The following is a 19,249-nucleotide window of genomic DNA, read 5'->3' as shown; positions in this document are numbered from 1 at the left end:
ACAGAATATTTCACGATAATTAATTGCACGGTATTCGCGAGTTTCCGTCATTGTGTGATAATGGCAGAAGCGTTAATTTTCCTCGTATTGAGACAGGTGTTCAAGGGCTTTGCCAGCAGATCCACTTTCACCCGCGTGTAGGAACAGATCATTCGATGAAGCTTGTAGTAAGAGAAATTTATTTTTCAATTTTCAAATGGAAAATCGGCTAAACATGATTAAACGAAATAATAAAAAAATTACAGGTAAATGGAACAATAATGTAACATTTTGGCCGCATCGTGATCGGGTATCGAATAAATTGGCGCATCGCGATTCGTTTCATTAGGGGAAAATTCAATCAACATTGCTCCACCTTGGGGGCTTCCAATCAAGGAACTTCCGTCGTTTGCATCGCGGATCCTTATTGAACAGTTTAATACTTTCTTGAACTGAACAACCAGTGAATAAAAAACTACTCGGCTCAACCTTATATTTATAACTATATTTAAAATACGTTCTGCTAATTAGTTTGATGATCATTGATACTGCGAAGTGAAAACCGAAAGTTCAGTCAAAAAAGTTAACGATAATGTTAACAAAGTACAGTATATTGCTTGTTGCACTGAGAAAGATATCATTTGTGTCTGGAATAGTCGTTAATAAAAGTTACAATGGAATCGGTGTTATTATAATAACAGTTTAAATATTTTTGAAATTACCAGAAAATATAGCACAATTATTGGTATTGTAATATTTAATATATCACTACACCAGCATCAATTACAACAAAACATAGTACGAGTGACGGTGGTCAAAAAGAATTCTAGGCACAGATTCCTGTACCGACGTTTTACCGACAATTAGCTAAGACACAAACCTTTTTCCATAATGATCCATGTTGGAAGCTGTTTCCAATCAGACTAACTTTATCGATTATCGAATCATTCAGTTGCTCTTCCACTCTAGTAATTCGCCCTGTTTTGCCATAGTTTCAACCCCCTTATTGACCAAATTTTCCGATTATAGTTACAAAATTAATCTTCACTTTCTACCTAGAACCATAATTCTTGCTTATGGTGAAAAATGAGAGCAGCCAAGAACTGTGTAGCAACCTTCTCTTCGTCCAGCTTATCTCACGTCACATTTTTCAGTGATGGGTGGTGAGAAGTTATGGTGGACGTGGGGGATGGGAGGCCGGGGGACATCGACGAATGGCACCCTGGTCGGCTCGACGTCGGTGGAAGAGTCGTGGAACGGCTCGGTGGAACACGACGTAGTTACCGGGGGTGGAAACGACACCTGGACCACCGGAAGTGCCTCGGGGAGCGAACGCGACCTCGTAGTGATGATCGTTACAGCGACGATTCTCTGCCTCCTGATACTGATCACGGTAATCGGTAAGTCGCTCAACAATTGTTTAACATATTTGCCAATTTTAGGACACGGATCCAGAATTATTAATCGAGGCGTCATTATGGTGTCTAAATTTACAAATATATGTGGTACCGGAATGACTATTTTTTTTTTTTTTTTACTAATTATACAGCAAAAAGAATGTGATGGAAATTTTGTGAAACAAGGTGTTACGCACATGAAAGGTAGAATCTTAGCATAGCTGTTACAATGGGTCCAAATTACCTTGAACAGGCGTCAATTCGTCGACCGAACAAAGGTTCGCTGAATGTAGCTGAGCTTTTCTCCTGATCCAAATTATAATAATTAGAAATTAAATTACCTCAGGAGTAAAAGTTGCGTTTGTACAACTCGAGAGGCGACAGTGAACTCAATAATTACGGACAAATTGTACACCGTGATCGCGTTTAATTAAGTTATGGAAAAGATGGTGGTTTTGAGTAATTTCGGAAGTTGGAGAAAAAGAAGAACTTTGTTAGAAATTCAGGTTCGTACTTTTCGTTAAGTACGTCCACCTCTTTTTCTATAAACTTGTATCAAGGCATCAAAGTGAAAGGTCTTGTCAAATTAGTTTTACCCAAGTCAAGTAGTGTGAACCGTTTCTTTAGCTTATCTCTTTGGATGCAGCATCTATTAAATTACCTTTCCATTTTTATTATTTATTTTCGAGTCTTATGGGTGTTTCGACAAGTTTATTTTACCAAATTTATTACGATGCGAGGCAAAGCTCATGACACAATTTTTACTCGACTCAATGACGTACGTGCAGGCGGCCAAGGTCTCGATTAATCACCGAGTTTTGTGCTGATTACACAAAGAGAAAACTACGCGGACTCTCAAGGGTGGTTCTTGAGCCCGGTTAGGTACATGAACCAGCTTTGAAGGAGATTCGACGTTGATGAGAGAGAGTTCGATAGATCTCCAACCCTCTTGACACAATTACACCTCAAGCCTTCGAGGTCTATAATAATAACGAAAAGTAAGCAGCTCCACGGCCAATTATTTATCAATTTTACTTCATTTTACACTAAAGAGCTTAACATATACCTACGCTAGGCACAAAGACTGTATCTATAATCCCACTTGAGAATAGTCAAGGTGTCTGCCTCTTGACACAGTGCGCTGGAAGGTCAGCGATTTATTAATCCTGGACTTGACTTGCGAGTGATTATTTTAACGGGGTTACGTCATATTTATTTATTTTATGGGCTACTTCGAGTATGGATTATTTAGAAATTATTAGGTGAGTTTTGGGAATTTATATTCCGATAACGGATTGTTCGATTCGATTGGGGTTCTTTTTGTCCAAAATTATGTAGATCGAATTTTATGCAGAGATCGTTTCATTGCGATTAATTGATAGGAGCTATTTTTAATGCCAGTAAAGTCAAACGTTTTGCTCGGTGATACATGTTTTTACCTGCTTGTGATATTTCAAACGATTTAACCCAAATTTGAAGACAGTGTCCTGAGGCAGTTCATCCTCATCACTACGATCCCATATTTTCTCTTAACCAAAATATTTTTCGTTAATTGAATAAAAACATCGTGAATTTTTTGGACGAAAAATCAAATTTCAACTTCAAACGGTCGCAAATTTGTTGATAGAATTAGAATGAAGAAAAAAAAAAAACATCGAATGTTTAGCTGCTCGATTTTAAACCTCTGCGGCAGGTTCACCCGATACAATTTCTCATCAATCAAGTTTTCATGAAATGAAATGTTTACTAACTGTGAAAAAAAAAAAATGAAAATTTCATCCCGCGGGCAGAAAGTGTACGTATAATTAGCCGTAGAAGCAATAATGTTTGCAATGAAACAAAAAAATCGCGCTGGGTAAACTATTTTCGGGATATATTAAACAGAGTCGATTATATTTTTTTTCTTTCATTGCTCTGTAAAAATTGTTACTTGGAGTGGAAAAAATTTTTACTGGCTTATTCAAATTTTACACGTATGAATAATAAGCTCCGTGTTTCACCAGTAACGCATTCATTTCCCACCTTTATTATCATGTTTTTCCTATTATATTGTCTGAATTTCGGAGATTCTAAATGGCTGCTTCAGCCCCGGGTGAGAAAAGCGTTGCTTTTTCATACGCCCCACCAGTTATTCATTTCCTGACAGTGCGAGGTCTGAATATGATATTAATTTCAAGTATATATATATATATATGTATATATACTAGGGTGACCGTTAAAAAAAAAGTTCATACTCCAACTTGAAAAATCTTGAGTTCACCTTGGAAAAAAAAAGATCTTGCAAATTTTAATGCTCTATCTCACTATTAAGGGATGCCAGCAGATTTTTGAAATAACTTTTTTTTTTGTTTTAATTCGTTATCTTTGAAGAAGATTTCATTTTTTCTCAGACTCCGATATATCTGAATTTTATAACGATTCAAAAAAAAAAAAAAAAACAGAAATAACATCAAACGGTAAACAAATAAATCTGGGATCAAAAATACTTTTTAGCAAAACATTTTCAATTTTTCACAATGGAATGAACAACATGGCGTATAAAAAACACAGCCTATAAATTATTGAGTAAAATTTTTTAAGGAAGGCTAGAATAAAAATTTACCAAGTCAAAATAGTGACAAAGAAAAAATAAATCGAATAATTAAAAATATATATATGAGTTTGCGATGTATCGGTGAATTATTTTTTATCTACGTTTGGAAAGAAAGTAAAGAACGAGAACGAAGATCCGTGGACGCGTATAAGGTAAACTTGAGTACCTACACGACTTCTGAAATAAATACAAACAACTTGAAACTTTCGTTATATGTCGGCACATAATATATCAGCTTCAAGATTACAGCTTACATGGGGATACTCTAATCTTATAAATTATTTAGCAAGAAAGTATAGCTGTACTTTTGCGCTCGAAAGTCAGGAGCAAAGTTCTCAGTGAAGAAATCCTCGGGACTCTCTGCTATCAAAACTATTGTCTTCAATCAGAATGAATGAATTAATATTTCATTCGAGAATTTATTGATACTCAGATTTAACGAGATTTTATGAAAATTTTTGATCAAGTGATTTGGAATGAAAGAACAAAAAAAAAAAAAAAATGAAAAATAATTTTTTGAAATTTTACTGCAATATTAATTAGATTAAATTTCGTCCGTGAAATTGTATTTCAGTGAAGAAAATTGCACGCGAATCTGCAAGTACTCGATAAAATTGTTTTAAAATATTTCACGTATCTTTCGAACAAAAAAATTTCATTATTCTTTCATCATCTTTTATTTTCAATCTGAAACTCTTTCTCACCAAATTTCATTTCCCAGAATATTTTTTCTCAATATAGGTAAAAAGAAGAAAAAAAAAAAAAAAAGAGAAGAAGAAAAATCTCGTCGGGTTACATTTTTTAAGAAGAAGGGTGGGCGGTGTAGAAGAAAATCGGCTCTATTTGACAGCCGTACAAATGGTCCCGCCTAATTCAATTTTCAAAATTCCCGCCTTGATGTTGCTCCAGAATAGCTGAAAGAAAAAAAAACCGACGTCTGTAAGCGGGATAGTCAAGACGGATAATTTATGACTAAAATTCCTTTCACTAACCGACGCATGAATTTTTCACGGTACATTCTTATTATAACGCAACATCTCGAGGAAGCTAGTCTGGATGGATTTCGAATAGATGAACGATTTGCGTCCTTCGCATAATTCAGAGTCACTCTTCCTGAAAAGGAATAGATTTGCGTGATTGGAACAGCAGTTTACAATTTTCGAACAATTTATTCGAAGGAATATAATTTTTATGATATTTATTATCTGTTTAATTCATATTCAATTTTTATTTTTAATTACGTTACTACGTTTATAATGATTATAATTTTTCTGATTCATAATTTATCATTCGCTATTTATCGTTTTTTATTTATTCTTTTTATTTTGTTTTATTTTTTTTTTTTTTTTCGTTTCTTCGTTGAGGCTTACATAATGCTCTAATTTCGTTGTTCGTGATCGAGAAGAATCAAATAAATCAACTGAAAATTTAGAACGAAAACATAGCATTAATTTTTTTCAAAAATTTTCATCAATTACACGAAAATCTTTCCGAGAAGTTATTTCACCCGGTAAAATAACTCAAATTTTGCAAATTAATTAATTCGTTTGATTCGTAAGGGATTTGGCATTAAAATTCGATATTAGGAAGTAAAAAAGTGAATATTTTGAAAGTCATTCAATCCGAACCTCGATGATCATAAAAATTATGAAATTTCGCGAGTGATTTATCCACATAATTTATTTCACACTCGTTTTTTCTACAGTTTCGCACAGTTTAGTTTGTGAAAAAATTACTTGAGCTTTCATCGTGTTTAAAATTGTCAGAATTAGGCACGTATAACGGATATTCGTGACAATTTCACTCAAGTTTTATATTATTTCAGATTAATGACAAAGACATCGTGATGCTGAATAAAAAAAATGTCATCTAAGCGAAACGCAGTTCAGATTTTTCAATTTTAAATACACAAGCTTCAATTTCCGTTGCGGTTTTTTCCCTCTGTCACTTCATCCGACACCTTCGAACCTTAAATTCTCTGAATTTTTTTTCTGTTTCTTTTTTTACTATTCTTTTTTGTCGGTTAGTAGCAATATAAACCACGTCAAAGTGCTCGGAGATCGCAGTGATTCGGAGAATGAGAAACGATTCGGTATTTCGGGGTCCATCGTCGAAGGCTTAAATTCTGATGACGCATCGTTTTTTTCAAACGTACACAATTCGGAGGATGCTTCGATATTGCTTCTGGATCGCAGCGCCGAGTTACAAATACCTACTTATAGATTTATGTTCGCTTAAAAAGCTATCCGTCAGCGAATATACCCGTCTCAACAAATCGAATGCCGAAATCTATCAAACCTTGTGATTTTGAAAGAATGAAACTAAACGCAAGTTTTTTTTTTTTTTTTTTCCTTAAATTTTTTAAATACCAGATTCAAACGTATTTATCAGATCCCAAAAATTGGATCTGTACCAACAATGTTTTACTACTTCAAAAATGATAATCAGTTATTTTATCTCTCTCTCTCTTTCTCTCTTTTAGCTCCTTTGTCACGTACGCGTTATATCGTGTGTTTTTAGGCCTTAAATTGAGACCTTAAAGTCTGAAGGTTTGCTTTTCTGGCCATAAGGTGGATCGATCATGGATACACTGCGATGATTGATGTACTTTATACCTCCGTGCTCGAATTTCAACAGCCTCTTCGTGACTATAGACGATTCTCTTACTCCAGTTTATCTCTGCAGACTTTGTCATCGATGAATTATAGCAGCCCCGTTAACCAAATTATGAATCTGTATACCGACTATATATCCAAAAAAGGATAATAAAACCTAGCTTTTGGAAGTGCCAAGTATTTTATGGCATTGAACGTTAATTGATCGTACCGAGATTTCTTAAAGTTGTTTACCGTCTGCGAAGCTTAGGTACACGAATTACGCTCATTTTTCAATCTTTAATAATGAAAGTTTCGAAAATTTTCTGCTCCTAATTACAATTCATCAGTGCATTGATTTCTTGCATTAGTTTCATCTGAATAGTCTAATTCAGTATTTAGAAATCCTCAGGCACCATTTTACGTGAAAATGTGAGCATTTTCTTTTATTTACAACCACTGTAATGGATCCATTATTACAAATTTTGAAACCATCACTTTGGATTCGTTATCAGTGAGGCAAAAAACTTCGGTCTACCAATTTCTATCAAAATCAGAATATTTTTAGATTTTTTTTTTTTTTTTACCATATTGGATTCGCCATTTTGGATTTCGTAAGTCTGACTCTCAGATTGGTGATTAGTGACCACAAATACCGTACTGACCAATTTTCATTAAAATCCATTTATCCATTCTCAAGATATCGTTATTTTTATTCAATTTTTTGGAATTTTGAAACTGTTTAAACTTCAAAACGTGGAAATCGAGTGAAAACTCAAACAACTTCACTTACAATAACTTCAGTTCTGAAGAACTTTACTAAAATTCATTGAAAATTGTGGACGCAAAAATCTCGACACGTGTCAAGATGAAACTTACGGGGCATATATATGAGCTCGACTATTCCGATATCGATATTGCGATCGAAAGTGCTCGAATCAGCTCTCTCATTTGCTCCGGTATAAGATTGGAAAATGGCGTACGTTGGTACCTCTGCACTCGACTCGGCTGATCAGAATTAGATTCAATTCTCTCGTCAGCCTGAGTTTCTAATGAATTTCTCTTCGATTCTAGGAGTGTGTGTTGAAAATCCATTTCTGAAAGTCGAGGCTTTATTAAATATGAATTATTCGGAAATCATTTGCTCGAGTAACTGCACACCTCGTAACGCGAAATGTTTCAAGTTGTGCTTTACTCTCAAGAAAAAAAAGTTAAGCACTAAAAATTTTCTTTAATGCTATCGAAATCGCTGATCGATTTGCCAGGAATTAGGTTGACCATTTTAATTAATGAAAACGATTTGGAGAATTTCTCTGTCAGAAATTGCGCACCGAAGCTACATCAGCAGGAATATTCTATTACTCCCGCAGGAGGGTAGTTTTCACCCTGTTTATTGCGAAAAGCGATATAAAATGTGCTGGCTTGCCAAGTTGCAGCTGCATACTCACTGAATTGCTGAATTTTTACTCGTCGTTTTTTCGCTCTCACATTCATCGCTTAAGAATTCATTTTCAACCTCTTACTTCTTCGTACTATAATTCAGAGAAGAATGAAAGAGGTTGTTGTAATCACTCTGAAAATGAGAAGCAGAGTTTTCGCCAGATCTCGACGATCTCAGGTCACGGAAATCACAGCCACAACCATTTTGCAGGTGGATTTATTACGAGAACAAAGCAAAAAATTTTACTTTCTTCATGCTGAACTCAATTTTTATCCGCCTATTTCATTTTTATTTACAATCAATATGATCTATAACAGCAAAAATTTACGAGTTTGCTGGATAAACTTTGAACTTTGAAACACTTTATGAAGCGGCTACGTTAAAGCTTTATCGCGTTATCACCAAGTTAAAAATTTTATTTTTAACCATCATTACCAGAAATTTTTTTTGAAACTATTAAGCAAGCCAGATGAATATTTTTTTCGCATCATTCAATTCGTATCATGATTTCATGATCTGACAAATTCATTCAGTGATTATTTTTTTGTGTCTGAATTGAACAGTCGAGTAAAAGATTCTGTCATCACTTACGATTGATGCTATTTTCATCAAGAGAAATTCATCTCAATATCGCTTCAAACTAGCTTCTGAAATGGATTAATCATTCGTTGAACATACAAAAAATTCTCGAGTTGAAAGTAAGTGATTAGTGAATCGTTTCAACTGCACAGTTCAGCCTGAATCCTTTTTTCATCAACTGCTTCATATTCATAGAATTTCAACCGCAGAAAGTCGGATTATAAAAAAGTCAAACTATAAAAAAATGACAGTATGGAAAAGCAAAATATAGAATCTTCAGAATGAATATGAATATAGCAATACTAGGACCAAATGCCTCAGAAGTAATAACTCAAATAGAAATATCCCATTAGAAAAATAACCCACGACAAAAATATAACATTCAAAAATTAGTTTAATTTAATTTAAACTAATTTAGTGTAATTTAATGATTTGTCAATTTTGTCAAATTTTTGTAACGTGTTATTTTTGTTTCGGTTATTTTTGTCTCGAGTTGTTTTTCTTTCTCGGGTTATTTTAAGCTGGATTTTTCATTTCTGTATGTTTTATTTTTGTCTTATGTTACTCTTGTCTTGAGTTATTTCTGACTTGGGTTATTTGTGTCTTGAGTTATATTCTTCTGGGGTTATTTTCGATATTTTTACACGAGATATTAAAGTCGGTCACCGAATGTAACGAGGCAAAACGTAAAATAGTCAGCATCCCACAACATTCAACATTTCAACTTTTCGACATTTACATTATCTAAGTTTTAGAATTCTATAAAATAGTTCATCACTTTTTTCAAAACCCGATACCATGACCCCTAGCTTCCATTCTCAAACAGTTCTTCTACATTTTCACCCTCACCCCACATCTCAATGAAATTTATAACCACAGACAATCGCCGTTTTAACCAGACAGACATAAGAGTCTGCAGAGCAGGGGAAGATAGGCAAACGGGAGAAAAAAACACTCGAATGGGCCATCAAGGTCCTCCGAAGGGATGTAGGGCGGAACAATGCGAGGGTATAAGGTAAGTATCCTCAAGGATATGTATCTGTCAGGGGTTGGAGTTCGGAGACCCGGAGGGAATAGGCTATTATCATATCCACGCGAGTCATCGAGTCGTTTCCATAATTGCGTATAAGGGCAGAAGGGCTGTTACAACGGCCATTGCTCGCTGGTTGGGATCATCAATCCTATCACACCTCTGAAACAACATAACGCCGGGAATCCATGTACAGAGTGAATATTAAAGGACCGAATGATCCGTCGTCTGCTAAGATTTAAAGCGCATGCGTGAAAATCCGAGAGCATCTGTTTGCCAGGGTGACCAACAGTCAAGTCATGAACGTAACCTCAAAAATTCTTACAATTTCCGGTGCTGAATACAACTGTCAAATTTTTCGAGGTTAAGTTTATGACTTAACTGTTGGTCACCCTGGCAAACAATTGCTCGCGGAATATAGTGCGCATGCGCGTTAAATCTTAGCAGACGACAGACCATTCTATCGTTAATATTTCACTAGGAATATGCACGTAGGTATAACATATTCTTCGGTCGTCGTAAAGGCGTTGAAGCTTTCGCGAAGATGCAACTCGCGATGGAAGAGGCGAGCTTAAAGCTATGGTGTGGATGGAGGGCGACGAGGGCGAATTGAAAGACGAACCAGTCAGTGAGACGGGAGGGAGAAGCGTGAGACGTGAATTATATTATACCGAAGGGTTGCGAATGTCGGGAAATTCTGCGTTTTCGGGGCTACCTAGCCTAGCTGGCAGCACAATTTCAATGAAAACGAAAATGGAAAAGGGAGAGGAGAGGGGGAAGAAAAGTGGGACGTGTCGTCGGTGTCGCTAGGCTCGGGAATTTATTCCACCGTTTCTGTATATATAGGGCATTCCATGCCAACTCAACCTGGGTCTCACCCTTAACCTTTGAAATTTGACTTGCGGTTTTTGTATGATTGCTTCGATTCTCAAAAGCACTTGGTTGTTTTTTTTTTTAACATTTTTCGAACCAATTGGAATATTTTACCATTTTTAAAAACGAATATATTGATCGACGCGATTTAAAAATCTGAAAATTGATGTGTCAGATATAAAAATTTTTTAATTTTGAACTGAACTAGAGTGACTATCTCTTAATTTGCAAAGGAAATTTTTAATCAAATAGGGTATATATTTTTTGCCAAATAATGTTAAATCAATCGAAACTAGTAGCATGAAAATTGTTAAAATTTAGACAAATATAATGCAAATAATTTTTTGGTATTAATTTGGGAAAAATAGTGAAATTGAACATTCTAATCGTTACAAATGAATTTATTGGAGTGATTAGTATGTAGCAAAAGAATAAGGCTATCTAAGGTGAGACATTTATTTGACACTTTGCGAAAATTCGTGTGTAAAATGCGATATAATATTCCGAGAGAAGTCCGTCAATTAAGGGAAAAATTTCAAAATTGAATCAGCGTTTCAACGGATATTTCCAGTTTAATGTGCCGAAAGTTTTCCGCAGTCATCCGTACAACAGGCATCATATGAATAAATCTTATTGTTCGGTAAAATATGGTGTAGCAGGCATACGTAACGCAAAACGTCTCGCATCTTTCTCCTTCTCTTCCTTCCTCACCGAGTTCCATAGAAATGCAATAAAAGAGAACCCGCAAATGTGCGAGGTGGAGTACAAAGCCCGAAGATCTTCGGAAGTCGAAAGTCGAAAAGGCAGGATCCCTGGAAAAGCTTGCGGTTTTAGAAGCTGCGGCAGATTCTGCAGGAAGGAAACGAAAAGTGACGTTCGTATCTCCACGGCTCACAATTTTTTCCTTTTTCCTGTCCCTCATGGTTTCGCGGCGTTGGAAGATCGGCAAAACAGTTTGACAAACGGAATTCGATGTCTTTCATCCACTCGACTTTAAGATCCGCTGCAGGTTTTTCATCTTTCGATTTCGATCTTTATCTTTCGATGAAAAACAGGTGAAAAAAATCATGTCAGAATGAAATTCATCGTCTGCCTCACTCGGTGACTTGATGAAAAAAAACTCGGAAGAACAAAGCGATATATCTTTATATCTGGATCATGAGCGGCTTACCGATCCCACGTGAATAATATCGTTGACACAGATGGATTGGGGACAGGCCTTCTCTTCAATCCTGCGTATCACGGAGTCGTTATAAATCGGGTAATTTATTCGAGGCGAGATTATATATTCTTTAGATTGTGTTTTTATCTTGAGAGATAATAATTTATATCCGTTGTGCCTGGGAAAAATTTCAATGATAATAAATTTGAAAATACAAAATCATAATAATTATAGAAATAATAAAGCAGCGCAGATTTTGAATTCCAAATTCTCTGTTGATCAGATAAAGAAGAACGTGGACTTTTTTCGTGGAACAATGTTGATAAGGAGAAACAAAGGAACGTTATGCAAACGCGATATCTTAGTTCAAACAGATCGAGAAATCACAAATTCAACGATTTGACGAAGGATTTTTAGCCACCGATGGACGAAGGAACTCACTGAGAAATATATTTGCACCATTTCCATTGCCAGATGAAAACGATTGCGACATATATTCTGCGTAATAACAAGGACAGAGAGCAAAGGCTCGGATGTCACAACTGCTATGTACAGGGTGTCATATTTCAATCGAGAATCTGTATAAACCGACCAACTAGTAATTGACAAAACCTACCGTGAAATTTTTGAGATTTGATGCAGTTCGTAGAAATTTCAAGATTTTTTCCACATGTTTAATTCTTCGTATATTCAATTAGTGTTTTTGGCCAAAGTAAAGCCGGTTTTAATAATACTTGACAGAAGGTTCCTGTTGCCGTTTAGACACCTCGAAAAAAATATACATTTATATATATAAATTCACAATTTGTACTCAGAGAGAAAGAATTTGTTGAATTCATGAAATATGGACAAAGAAATCTTGTTTCGATCTGAACAATTGTTATTTTATTGAACAAAAAAGTTGTTAGATCAATAATTCGTGTTATCAAGTAAAACGGTATTTATTTGAATTCATACAACGCTTTTTTCGCCAGATTTGATCGTCGTATTAAATAAATTCAAAACATTTTTATTTTTGTTTGTGAGTAACGTCGATGCAAGAATTAGCTCGATTTTTTTAAATTCTTCATAATGGACATAGAAATCAGAGATGAAATTGGAATGTCGTTAATCATCTTCAATTTTTGATCGATCATTTTACACAGCTGAGCCACTAATTTTGGAACCCCAATGCCAGAATTTCAAATCAAAAAGGCGTACAATTTCAATAAAAAAAAATCTGACTGTTTTTGAAATCCGCAATTAACGACTTCAAAGTAGAATATAGAAAAAAAAAAAAAAATTACGTTGATTACGAGCACTGACGTTTTCGAAAAGCGGAGCTTCAATTGTAGCGAGACGATTTCATTCGTCAGCTATCAAAATTCCCAGACAACCTTTGTGTCATAAAACAGTAGTAAATAAATAATGTAGGTATGCATATACCTGCATTAGTGAAATCAAAAAACAACCAGGACGACAATAACGAATCAGGGAACACCGAACAGAAATGAAATTCTCGGGAGTAATTTATACTTCGTCCTGATTAAAAAATCTGAGCTACCCTCACGATTATTTTGCTCATATATTTGGACTGTCTTTTTCGCATATGATTTCATTTATTTGGTCATCATCTCGTCAAATTATTCTCAAAAAATTTACAAAGGTCCAAACTAGGTATAGCATTTCGAAATGACGATTCTTATCGCATTTTTTCAACGCCTTTGAAATTTTATATTGGGTAACAAGGTGATAAACTCGGTATTTTCGAGCCGAATCTAAATTTGCAATATGAGTCGTAGGTGAAGGCAAATATTGCAAATACGCGAGGCAATTTTTTATACATCAAGAGTATGCTACGCAGTTTTTCACGACGCATGAAATCGAGGTTAGGGTCACGTGATGTCAGATTTGTTCGCCACAGCGCATGCGCTTTGCCTTTCAACGCCTCGGACTTGAAAGTGGTATTTTCTGCACTCTGGTACTTTGGCGTAGGGAAATCAGGCGTGGAAAAACGCGTGAAACATGATCACGTTGTATAAAATACTTTTCAGTCTCTTTCTCATAGCTTATAATTCAAATCTTTGTCGTTCAGATATATACTCGTGTTAAAAAATAAAACGTGGGCGAATAAAATATGGGAAATAATAACTGGAGATGAAATTCTGAAAGGAACGTGCTGCTGCGCATATTATATTATTATCGTTTCTGCTCACGCGGATGGACACATTTATATATATATATATATATATATATATTCGAAGGAATTTTAAAAATACACAATTCAAACGGTGGCAGACGCTGATTCGATGATGGATATCGACCGATAGGAATTCGTGAATAAAAATTTACGGATTTAAAGCTTTGCCGAAAGATCGTCGCACGCGCTTTCGAAGAAGACCAATCTTTAGCATACCTACCGTATTTAATGTGTCTGTCTGTATACATACATCTTTCTTGGACGAATTCCAAATCCACGTAATACGATCAGCAATTATTTATCACATTTAAGCCTATAAATTATAACAAACAAGGATTTAATTTACACGCGGATGATCGACGTGCTCTGAATCGTTTCCAAGAATATACATTTTTTTTTCATCATTCTATGTTTACACAAATTTTCGAATTCTTATATTTTCGTAGAACTTAATGTACATATTACACCGGAAGTTGGTGTATAAGGATTTATATATCTACTTGCGGACTACGTGAGCACTTCATAACACTTTCATGTATCATCGTATCATATGCTGACACCGTTAACGCCTCTTTTCAAACAAGTGATCAAGATCGATCACGTTTTCGGACTTGTTACATATACCTACATGCGAGAGCGTCAGCGTGAGCGTATATAAATTATGCTTATCGCTAAAAGCTCGTAGCAGCTTCTCTAAACACCAATTTTTCTAACATTATTACAGCTGTATTATTATTTTTCTTATTTTATCGCCGTTATATACCCGCTGCGGGTTATTTCTAAGTAAAATATCGACCAACTCAATCTTACTTCACTTTAAATTTCCTCAGCTTTTAAACTATTTTTAAAATACGATCATCCGATTTCAAATTATCGTCAAACAGAAAAAAAAAAATTACGCACTTTCGGAAGTATGTAAATCAGGGACGATCCGAACTTGAGTTTGATCTATGAACTTTTCTTTTATCACGTTTTTCTTCTCTTATCTTAACTGCCAGTGGTCTGTAAATTCAAATATTTGCCAATTTTTTCTACACTCCCATCAATCGATAAAAAACATTGTTATTTGCGGTACTCAAGATATCTTGAAAACGACTAAACTGATTTACTTCTAATTTTGAGACAGTATTTCCGAACACTTTATCCTTATTCCTTTAGCCATGATGATCCTGCTTTTTCATTATTCAACATCGATTCTTTATCCTCAATCGAATCAAAAAAATCGTCAATTTCGGACGAAATATCGAATTCCAACTTTGAATGGTTCACATTTTGGCAAACAGGATATATATATATACTATCCGTTAAATACATTTTCAATTTCGAAGTAAATTAGCTTTCAGATATTGTAGACATCTCAAATCACGTCACTCAGCTGAATAGTTAACGTTATTAATCGACTTTAATAAGAGGAAATATTTTTTTAAATAAATAAAAAAAAAAACAGGTCAACGAAACTGGATCCACATACTCTAGAATAAAATGACGACTCCCAATAAAATGAATTAATCGACGCTCGTGGCATGAATTCCGAATGTTCATCCCCTTCTTCAATCGTTTACTCGCGTATATAATATGCACCCTTAACGGTGCTTTCGCAAGAATTCATGAACCGAAGGGGGTTCTATAGATGGGAGACGAAAGGCAGGTGCAGCCTGGCAGAATTCGTCTTGATTAGAATCCAGACTGTGAATTCCTGCTTATCCTCCCGACTCTAAATAACGTCGTAGTTCGATTTGGACACTCCCTTAATCCTCGGAGCGCGGAGCGTTACGTCAGGATTTGCCGATCTCTAATGGGAAGCTGGGAAGCGTTATAGCGTCGTAGAGAAATGACTGACCGTAGACGAGAAGCCACGACCGTTTCGTGCCAAAATCAGCCCCCGTATAATTGATAGATGATTACAGAGTGAGCTGCTTGCTGAGAATTAGAGCACGACAACGGAGAACAATCATCCCTTTGCAGGAGCCGTTTCACCCGGGATTTCTAATCATTATCGGAGTTAAAATTAGACGGGGATTTCCCCTGCGACGATTTTTGACCTTATCTAATCTACCCGGGAATCGATTAGTTCAATTCTTTTCTAGATTATTTCATGTGATTATTAGAGAAGTGAGCTTCAAACCGACTTTAAAGCGGTTCTCAAATCGTCCAGTGTTACCGTTAAAATTAATTTAATTATTTATTTTCTAACGATAATAAATAAATCTCTTTTGACTCAAGTATATTTTCGTATAAATTGGATATGGCAACAGCGCATCCGACAGATGTATGTTTATTTGAATTTTATTTATAAATTTTCAAACTGAGAAATAAAACAACTGAATTTCAATACAACGGGCCATTTTTAAATAAAAAAATAAAAATGATGAGACAGTTTTTTTATCCGACGTTGCCACGAGTCAGATATGTTATTCATTATTAAGTATGGCTGACTGATATTTTCGTCAGTTTTTCATCATTTATATTGAATTACTTAACAAAAATGCACGTCAGAATACTTTTTCAATAATTTTTTTCTGATCTACGAGAATTGATTGATAAAAATTACAGTTTTTTGTATTTTTATCTCTAACAGTTGTGGTTAAATTGTATGAAAAATGTGCGTTTTATACAATATTCTCTATTGACGACACGTTAAATGTCCAATTGTTAAAAATTAATTACAAATCAAATTTATCTCTCTCGAAAAACCATTTTATACGTATCTATTAGCGATTAATAACATGTCAAGGATTCAGTTTGTTATCTTGACATTGTTCCAATGTCCGAACAACCTTAATAGCTTCGATAAAACAGCTTGTCCAACCTACACGTTGCTGGTAATTAGAGCATGCCATTCAGGACTATCCATCGATTTCCACGACGTTGAAAAGAAAATTAAAAATCGGTGTTATCTGACGTCCGAGCAGATCGATCAAAGAGAATATTATTATCATGACTTCCGTGAGATTTTTGACGAGCCCTTCTCCTCCAGCTGTCAGTCATTTATCTAACATGATGGCAACGGTTAGTGCAAGAATGCAATTTTTTTTTGTTTTTTTCGCTTTTACTCTCTCTCTCTCTCTCGGTTTTTCTCACTTCACGCTGATGCCGGGATGATGTTCGTAGGTCTTGATATTTCACGCGCCACTAAGTATATTTAGATGATAACTACAAGCGAAATTGGGTTTAAGCAAAATCCCCGCAGAGAACTGTGACGCAGGGTCGAAGGAAAGATGGCAGCCGTGACCGTGATGAGAAAAGTCGTTAAACCCTTCCAGCTCGGCCCGAAAATTTCAAGAGATTATGGCTGAGCAGTTTCTATTTACTCTTGTCTTCAGTCTCTTTTCTCTGGCATAACATTTTTATTTTCATTACTCGAGAGGTTGAAAAAAGAACAGGAAGAAGAAATAAAAATTTGAACTCATATTATGTAAAGTCAATTGACTTCACGAAGTCATTTGAAGTCTTGCATTCATAAAGTCAGAAACTATCCGCGTAATTTCGAAATAACCCAGATAAATAACTAGCATTATAAGCAAAAAAAAAAAAAGTTAAGTCTCTCTACCAAAGAGAAGTTTAGTCGTTCTTCCTGATTTCCTCCGCTCGATGAGTAATTTGATTGATTCACCGGATCGATGTCCATGAAGTCTCGATTAATGTAGAGTTTGTATACCTGTTTTATCATGTTAGTGATACATCAGTTTTACACGACAGGTCCATTATTTAAACGTCGATTTATTAACGTGAGTTTCATGCGAAAACTGTGCTTTTCTAGTTGCATAACAAAGTGCAAAGTGACTATCAAATTTCGTCCAAATAATTGCAGAATAATTTTTGCATCATTTTCATGGGAAGGTGGGACTGAATTCATGTTGAAAACAGAAACACCAGCTTAGGACTGAGCATATTTTACCTCTGAAATACACTTAATTCTTTGCTACGCAATAGTTACATTGAACTTGTGTAAAACAAAAGGACACTCATGTGTGATGTCAATTCTATGTATCAATTGCGCTTCTCTGTTCGCATGACATCGTAATATCTGTATTATTTTGATCGGATAAAATTTGTCAAATGCACAAATAGAGCACCGTGTCATATACGAGTCACGTAGATCGATTGTGTAATGAGTTCACTATTCACGCACAGAAAAAAATGAGGCTCGAAAAAAGAAAAAAAAAAAAAAAAAAAAAAAAAACTGCAAGAACCGATCATAAAAGTTGATTCAACTGGGTTACGTATGACCAGGTGTACAATTTGCACGCGCAAATCAGCGGAAATTGTAAAAAAAAGTGAAATGAAATCTACCTAAATTGACGAATAATTTACTTGCTTCCATAATGACGTAATATTTTTCTTCTTTTTTTCTTCATTCTACCTTTCTTTAGATTGACGTAACAAAACTCGATGAATTTCACTGTACATTGGACGATCAGAATGATTCTTCTGCGTCGCAGCTGTTCGATCTTAAAATTGGCTCATTATCGAAGTATAAAATGGTTTGGATTTATCGACACTTTTCATTGTGTAGGATTGTTACTTTTAATGCGTACCACGCAAGAAATTCAGAACATTGTTAGAATTTCGATGTATCGTTTCGTTCCAATTGTGATCGTATTTACAGATGCTGCTGTGTCGTAATGTACCACTCGCGAAATACTTCTCGACCCTCGCGAGGACTTTTTATGCTTATCAATTTCGTCGTTTTTCAATCCGAATATCGTACGCATCAGGTACGAGAGAAAGAAAGTTGTTGTCATTTTTTTTCTTCTTCTCCGTGCGAACTGCAGCACTTGAAAGATGAATACCTTTGCCTCTTCTCTGTTCTTCTTATCCTCTTTCAAGTTTTAGATATGTTTGAAAAAACTCGCGTGTCGCGAACGGTGAATCGATTTTAAAAGCAAATTGGATCTTGCTATTTCTGTACGATGTGTGTAAATAAATATAGAATGAAATAAAGTTCAAGAGACGCAGGGGAATTGACTTGTCGCTTATTTTGTCTTCCGGGCCAATTGATCTGTGCCGGAAATATCCTTGATTTTTGTCTTCTCATGTATCGCTCTATCGCTCTTTATTACTTTCTTACAAAATTGAGGTAGAGGCACGTGTTAAATCGATCTTTGTAGTGATTCGTCACGAGAATTGAAGAGAAAAATTGAACATTCTGCAAAAATATTCGAGGAAAGAGAAAGAAGAAAAGAAAGAAAAAAAATTGTACCAAATAACGGACACCAAAAAGTCATCTTCTCTCCTGAAACAAAATCTAATTTTAGTCAATTTCATCATAATACAACAAAAAGCAGAGGAATACTACTGGAATTCATATTAATCTGTGCTTTAGATAAAAAAAAATGGAATACTTATCAAAAGCTTGGAAGCATACGTCTGTACTTAGCCATATATTATTCAAAAGGCTTCGGGTCGATCATTCCTTTGG

General features: G+C 35.2%; 1 protein-coding gene across 2 annotated transcripts in view; it reads left to right on the top strand.

The window, feature by feature from the left end:
* LOC124404427 (5-hydroxytryptamine receptor-like) overlaps positions 1 to 19,249 on the top strand; it is a 151,786-nt gene that overhangs the window by 38,498 nt on the left and 94,039 nt on the right. For both annotated transcript variants that reach the window (XM_046878533.1, XM_046878532.1), the window contains exon 3: positions 1,134 to 1,379. In XM_046878533.1, the coding sequence (XP_046734489.1) occupies positions 1,136 to 1,379 (244 nt within the window). In that variant the 5' untranslated portion in view covers positions 1,134 to 1,135. The remainder of the gene's footprint in view (positions 1 to 1,133; positions 1,380 to 19,249) is intronic.

Source organism: Diprion similis, chromosome 3 (assembly GCF_021155765.1).
Source record: "Diprion similis isolate iyDipSimi1 chromosome 3, iyDipSimi1.1, whole genome shotgun sequence".
Classification (NCBI taxonomy): Eukaryota; Metazoa; Arthropoda; class Insecta; order Hymenoptera; family Diprionidae; genus Diprion; species Diprion similis.
The sequence above is the reverse complement of the archived record's forward strand: the minus strand, read 5'-3'. Positions and strand labels throughout refer to the sequence as shown.